At 39.0% G+C, this 7754-nt stretch overlaps 1 protein-coding gene across 1 annotated transcript in view; it reads left to right on the top strand.

Annotated features, from left to right (window-relative positions):
- Nucleotides 1-5707: 5707 nt before the first annotated feature.
- Nucleotides 5708-7754, top strand: part of CA10 (carbonic anhydrase X) — a 50033-nt gene continuing 47986 nt past the window's right edge. The window contains exons 1-2 of the mRNA XM_010161082.1: nt 5708-5893; nt 7257-7676. Coding sequence (XP_010159384.1) covers nt 5708-5893; nt 7257-7676 — 606 coding nt within the window. The remainder of the gene's footprint in view (nt 5894-7256; nt 7677-7754) is intronic.

Here is a 7754-nt window from a genome sequence, read left to right as displayed (position 1 = left end):
CTCTCCGAGTAACGGGATTAGTGATAATATTACCTTGAAGTATTGTGTGTACCATATTTCTCTAGCAAAATGATCTAGACCAGAGGTAAGAATGTGTCTGTTGTTAAATGGTGAAGGTTATTCTTCTCTACATGAGGAAATCAATTGTTGGAAACTTTTTGCTAGAAAAATAGCATCCTTCCTCCCTTACATTGTTGGATTATCTCCGATTTAGGAAAGCGAGCACTGCCTTTCTCCACCCTTGCTATCTCATATTGCCTCCAGCAACTCCTGCACATCCACTGCTCATGCTAAGCAAAGCTCCCGGTGAACAGCTTCAGCCCTTGGTTCAGTGACGTGCCCATACTTAGGGAGGGAAGTTGTCATTAAGGCTGTAAGCATAATTCAATTTGGCGGCTGAAATCAACTCTGAAAAGAGGAAATCTACCACAGAAACTTTTAGGTAGCCATGGCTGCCTGGTTTTTACACAGCAGATTTAGCCCAGTGTCCTTATTGCAAATGAATGTCAACAAGAGAAGGATAATGGATTAGAGTTCTAGCAAAAACTTCCCTTATAAATTCAGCCGTTTGCCAAGTCAGTTGATGCCCTACTTTCAAGACTGTCATAGCAAGCAATTCTGAACAGTCTCTGCTTATTAAAAAATGGAGTACTAAAATCATTATCGCAATATCTTGTTGGAGAAAATTCAATTTATCAACAGGTTTGTCATTTTAAAGATGATTACAGGACTTCTTTATTAGGCATCATCTAGACTTTAGAAATAGTCGGTATGAAAATAATAGGACATAAGCCACAATAGACTTACAAATCTTTCCATTATATCAGGGAGTGGATATTTTTCTGTAAGTGAAGGCCTGGAAGCATTTCCTATCTTTACTTTAGACTCTATCAGTCACCAATTACATGTTAAAAACTGGTACTGATCACAGATTTCAGTAGCTCAGGGGCAGACCCATTATTCAGAATCTATGCATTTAAAATTTTTAAAATACCAAGCATGCTGAAATTTTCATTAAACTATAGTAAGAAATACTATTCTGAGCAGCAAGAGTTAATTTTTGAAAGCTCCAGTTCAACTTCTGCCTACGTCCTATCTGGTTAGTAAGAACATAAGCACATTTAAAGTACTTTACTGCAGGCAAGAACAACAAATCTGAGTGTAAAAATGAACTCAAACTCAGCTTCATCTAGAATAAAGAGAGCAAGACTGGCTTTACTCTGTGAATAAGATGTTCAGTACTTTACAACTTTTCAGCTATAACTTGTCACAAATAGGAATGTGAACACATAAGTGCATGTGCAGACACCCAGAGCTGGGAAAGACACCGCTTCACAGGGATTTGGGAGCAATGCAGCCTCCAGTCTGCATGCTACAGAGAAGGGAAAAGGTATAAAAAATGGGAGGAAAAGCAATTACTAATAAATGGGAATGCTGATCCATAACTGAACATGAACTACTATTTTAAAAGATTCCTTCTAGGACAATAATAAATATGAACTTGTCAAGATTATTGTTTCAACATTCTTGAATCTCTTTAGAATGTGTATAACACACTTGTTAAAAATGAACTTGTCTTTTATGTCTGGAAAGCAAAGACCCTATTGAGTCTAAATTGTATCCCTATTGGAAAAGCATCTAGTCATATGCTGATTCCTAGCAACCTTCATTCCATAACTCCTTTCTCTTTTCATTATGGACCCTTCTGCAAAGCCAGATAAATTTGTATTTTGGTAAGCAAAATGATCAAGAAAAACAGAGGGGTACTGTTGGCAAATTGGCATGATACAGAAATTGTTTTTTCTAATATTTTAGAACAGTTTCTCACCATTTCTTCACGGTTTCAGCTAGCGGAAAAGCATCTTTCATTCACATGGAATAAAACATGCTTGGGAATGGTATAAGAGGAAAAAATTGCTTCTTGGTATTCAGAGCTTTGTGTCCTTTTGATTACTTGCAAAGATACTAATTTACACTACTCTGGTATACACGGAGCTGCACGGAAGATTAGAATACCCAATGAAGAAACAGCTCTTGCCCCACAGCCATGCAATCTATAAACACAGCAGGTAATATGGAACGGGGGAAAAAAAAACCAACCAAGCAGCCAACAACCCAACCCAACAGAATAAACACAAAGTCCCTTGACCAGGTTTTAGCAGAAGAGCGCTCCTAAGTGAAGCCTTCGGAAGCTTTCTGATTGAAAGGGTTTGTATGTACATCCCCCGGCAGGATGACGTACATACGTAGCACCAAGTACGGAAACGTCAGAGGAGGTGAGGGCTGCCTCTGTGCTGGCATTTCACCTGCAGTTCAAGTTCATGCTGCAGCCCAAAGTTCCCAGTCTTCCCCCCAACTTGTACATTGACTCTCAGGCACACTGGAATTGGAGGCATATTGGAACACAGAGAACATTCTTCCAGTTAAACTAGCATTGATAATTCTTTAGGGAGCTTTACTTCAAAAGAAAATGTGAGCTTGTGGGTTTTGATAAAGTGTGCTCTCGGAAAAAAAAAGAAAAAGAAGGGGATTGGAATAGAGTGAAATGTCAGGAAAAGCAGAGTTCGGTTCAGGGTTGGATTTGTTTGTTTGTTTTTCTTTTATTTCTACATCTACTGCAGTTCCACTGTTTTCTCAGCATTAAAAGGTACACAAATGCTTTTGAGGCAGATAAAATGAGAAAAGTAAAACAGTCCTATGCTAAACAGGAACAGTAATATTTGTAACTGGAAAGGTTAATTTATTCACCTTCTTTAAAGAAGCAGGACAGAAAAAGCAGGACAGGAAGAAAACAGCTCTCTCCTGCTGCTCAAAAAAAACCAAACAAAAAAAACCCCACCACACCACGACCCAGAGAAATACGCTGCTAGGTAGAATGGCTCATGATTTTTGCATGCCACAAAGGATTTGCCTTGACACGTAATGAATTTTATTGAGGTCAAATTTCAAGTTATCTAAATACTAGTTTACCTCCAGAGATACAGGGCTCAGGAAATTATTTTGCAATAAGTCTGCATTTTTTCCTTGGCAGTGATTTGGGAAGCAGCTTGATACTGCGAAATGCACTGCTTTCAAAAACTTGTTACAGTTCTGCTACAAAAGCTGATAAAACCTTTTGTCCCTTTCAGGGCTAGAAAGCTGAGTTTTATAGATTCTTCTTTTCGTTTCCACTGCCTTACAATTTCAGTAAAGCATTACCATGCTCGTCTGGCTACACCACGACTCAGGCACTGCAATTTCCCTTAAACAGGGCTCAATACATTGTGCATTTTGGAACCTCATGGCTAGAGTGGTCAGAGGATCTCAAAAAACAGCGGCGGTCACTTCATGATTTTGCAGGGTTTATAAAATCTTAATATGCATAGAAATTTAGAACTTCCTGGCATCAAAAGAATTAGAGAAATAAAGAACTACAACAAATGGGGTTTTCTGGCTCTTATAAAATTGTATCATTAACCTTAATAATGGCATGTTTTGATTGTGGTGTGGAACAGATGAACTCTGAATGCTCATCCTTCACCCTGCTCAGGAAGCTGTGTGCTTCTCAGTCATTCAGACAGCAAGCTAATGCTCTGGATGCACAACAGCAAGAAGGTTTTGCTAACTTATTAATCTAGGCCTGTGTGTGAAGACAGACATTTTTCTTCTTTCTACTCACAGAAGTTCGTTAAAAAAGAAAATACTTTATCTCTGTATATGTAGAGATACATATAAAGAGAGATGTTCTCATATACAAATAAAGATACATAGATGCAGATTATTAATAATCATCACAACACTACTGTGTTATTTGACCACTTAGCTTGAATGATATTCCAGATGAATTTGCACAGCCCTTCTGTTAATGCTATATACAAGTAGTAAAGTAGAAGATTCTCTAACAGTTCAAAAAATAATTTAAATCTATCAATGAGCTATATCTCGTTAGGGAAATTCCTTTTAAAAGTTGACTTAGGAACAAAAGAACTGAAGAAATGTACAAGTAAAGTAAAGATATTAGGCTGAATAAATGTACCAATATGAGGTTGATCAAGTGAGATACTAAGCAGCTAATATCTAAAGTCTGTGTTGCTATATGGAAAACATAAGGAAGGTGAAACACACTCCTTTCAATATACATCCTATAAATTTCCATCTGATCTGGATTCCACTGGAAAACCTCTGGCATTTCAACCAAAGATCTCTGGGAAAGCAGAGCTCTGAAATCCAGGCAGCTACCAAAGGTCAGTGCATCTCAGTATCACTCACTAAAAAAGGACCCAGAACCTCAGGATTTTAGCATATGCAGGTTTACATTTTAAACCCACGTGAAAAATGGAAAGAACAGTTTTTCATTTATCTGGATTTCTCACAAGTTTGTAGGCTTCTGTACCATTTACAACCTTTTGAAAATCTATGTAAGCCTTCAGATTTTAAAAAGGCAGCTCTTTTGACATCCCTTTTTCAGAGACAAAAATTATCCTTAACAGAGTTTTTAATGCAGATTCTTCAGACTAAAATCTTGTTACAGATTGCTAGACTAAATTAGAGTAATGAGTTCTCCAAGCCCTGGTTGTTCTCTCAATTACTTATTGACTTAGCCTAATTCTAAACTAAGGTTAATGAACTAAAAGGAGCACGCAAATGCAATTTTTCCCTCTTTCATACAATGCTTGTAACTGTGTCACAGCACAGGATGAGACTTGTCATGAGCGGTAAAAAGGTCTGCTTGATTATTTCAATAACTTGATTTTAATTTTACAAGTCCAGTGAAAACTCCAGGATGAAATTCACCAACTATGTACAGTTTGAATGAGGATGGGACATTTTGGATTAAGGAGAGCTCAATTTCACCGTAAAGCTAGCATTAACACGCACAGCAATTATTAATGCTAGACACCATAAATTTGGCTGCATCTGCTTTAGGCCTCATAGTTACTAACAAGCAAAAATCATTGCATTAATGGAGTAGTGGAAATACAATAAAGCACTTATTATCCCCAAAAGGCAGCATGTGGCATATAGACTCTGTGGGGTATTTCTAGGAGCAGTTTTCATTCGCTCACATCCTATGGCATATAATTATCTCAAACTAACTATGACCCTGCGGGTCCTCTATTAAAATTATATTTTTGTTCCAGAATGGTGTATACATTATTGAAGCACATTATTTTGATCACTGAAAATTGACATATTGTGCTCATTAGCCAGTAAAGCTGAATATTTAATTTAAGAGGTTTGCTCCAAGTTTTTTACAGATCAGTCACTTAAAGGAAGTAAACAGGCAAAGCTGCAGAGCGGGGAATGGGAAAGATTCTTACTGAAAATGGTGCTTTTAAAAAGCAAAAAAGTGTGTCATGCCATATGCTGATACATGACACATTACATTAGGCAGGTAAGTGGGTTAATTGGACTCATTAACATCATTTCCTTTTAAAAACTTTTCGGCTAAGAAGATGAAAAGATTATTTTAATCTTTACACTTCTCTCTTACATTTTACATTTTTCACACGGGCCTTTTTTAATCAATTATTGATGATGATGATGCCTGTTGTTCTTCAAAGCTCAGCAATTATACTGCCCGCCCTCCCAGTTAAGTGTCACTGTATCAAAACTCTGGTATTTCCTTTTCTTTAAGTCCCCTCTCTCCATTGTTTTTTTTAAATAAACAAACATAGGATTATTGGATTATTGCCAGAAAAGGCCCTCTGGGTATTTTGCTTATCTGATGGCCTTCAGGCAGCCTGCTGAGCCTGCATCCTCCAAGTGCTCCTGCTGGACGGATGCCAACAGACCTCACCGTTCTGTCCCCCCGCTGAAACCACCACTGCTGAAACTAAAGCCACGGATTACAGCCGTGTCACACTCCAAAGATTGGTTTTCGTTTGCTTCCTGGCTGTGGGAAGTCCCTGTGGTATATAGGTGAAAGCTATAGGGGATGGGTCAACAGTGCTCTCTGCTGGCAGCAAGGGGAGCTTGCGGGAAACGGAGCTGGAATTCGCCTTAAAATCACCTTCAAAAGGCATGAAATACTTTATGTACGTGTCTAAGTCTAAGGCCCCGAGACATATATAGACCCGCCGATGGAAGAACGTGATTTACAAGGTCAAGCAGCATGCTCTTCGTTGCAAACAGTTTTGAAAACTATGTTACGAGTAGCAACATTTCCACTATTTATTTACATACAATGACTAAGCTTAAAGATGAAGACAGGGAAAGAAGTATTGCGGAAAATAACCATTTGAATGTACAAATATTCATCAAATGCACTTATTAAAACCGAATGCTCTGTAGTAAACGATTGCCTTAAAACAATTTAAAGATTCTTACGTGTGAGCGTGAGCACGTATGGACACACTCAGAATACTGCAGGACAGGGGTAGGGCCCTCCGAAGTTTGGAATATCTATACAACAGTTGTCTCCTACTTGATTACATCAATCTCCTCTTTAAAGGAAGACTTGAAAAAAACAAGAATACCCTTTTTAAACAACTGTTAAATATCTTAGAAGAATAACTCCATAAAATCATTCTATTTTCCAGCGTGGGTCCCCTCTAACAACAGCTAAAAAATCAAGACCAAAATCACCCACATAAATCTGCTTCTAAAACTAACTGGGTGCCATAAGCACAATATTAAGAAAATAAATTTTCTAGTATAGCCATTCCTTTGAAATAAGGGAATGCAATCCCGCTGCAGAGAACTAAGCAGTGTGCCTACTAGGTTACGTTTGAAATTCTGCTTCGGTGAGATGCTTCATCACTGCCCCTAAAGTCAGATTTCACATCACAGGCTTGCCCTGAAGTCCATGTGTACTCTGTTTTCGAACCCTGAACCAGACTCTGCTTTGCACTAGAGAGATACACAGTACCTACTGCAGTACAGTCCACTGAAATCAATGAGGAGAGCGCTTTATATCACAGATTATCGTCTGGTCAAGATACTATGAACAATAATCAAAAACATTAAAACAAAAGAGCTTGCTTGAGGGACTCAGGAAAAAAATTATTCTGTTTATCACTGCACATAGAAACTCCAGTTCGGGTGACCTGAACTACAGAAATTTTGCACAGGATGATCCTAAATAGCAGGAAGAAAATAAAACAACGTGGCATTAATGCTGACTTACCCTGGTAAAATGAAAGACCATTGCAGATTTACTTTTGTAATTTTAAGGCAGTTTGAGACCCCTAAATGGCAGATGCTAGAACAGTCTAATGTCAGTGTTAATATTTTCGTGTTTCCATGGAGCACGTGTGTCTCCATGAACCTGCTAGGGAGAGGAGTTGAGCAGAAAACCACTGGCACATTCCAGGTTCCTGAGGAACCGTGCTGCACTCACTGGGCATGGATACCAAACAGCAGAAACCAAAGGTGGTAACAAAGCGTGTGGCGTTAGTAGTTCAGGTGCTGCTGACAGGGGAGGAAAGCCCACCACACCCCGAGCTTGCAGAGCTGTGCTCCTGTTCCGCTGGAATACAGGACTCCGAGAGGACAGTATGGAAGTCAGGTGGCAGATGATAGAAACTTGGTCGCAGGATATAAAACTGGGGCACTACAACACCTTCAAACAATTGGTAACAAAGCGTGTGGCGTTAGTAGTTCAGGTGCTGCTGACAGGGGAGGAAAGCCCACCACACCCCGAGCTTGCAGAGCTGTGCTCCTGTTCCGCTGGAATACAGGACTCCGAGAGGACAGTATGGAAGTCAGGTGGCAGATGATAGAAACTTGGTCGCAGGATATAAAACTGGGGCACTACAACACCTTCAAACAAT

Source organism: Eurypyga helias, unplaced genomic scaffold (genome assembly GCF_000690775.1).
Source record: "Eurypyga helias isolate BGI_N326 unplaced genomic scaffold, ASM69077v1 scaffold8901, whole genome shotgun sequence".
Classification (NCBI taxonomy): domain Eukaryota; kingdom Metazoa; phylum Chordata; class Aves; order Eurypygiformes; family Eurypygidae; genus Eurypyga; species Eurypyga helias.
The sequence above is the reverse complement of the archived record's forward strand: the minus strand, read 5'-3'. Positions and strand labels throughout refer to the sequence as shown.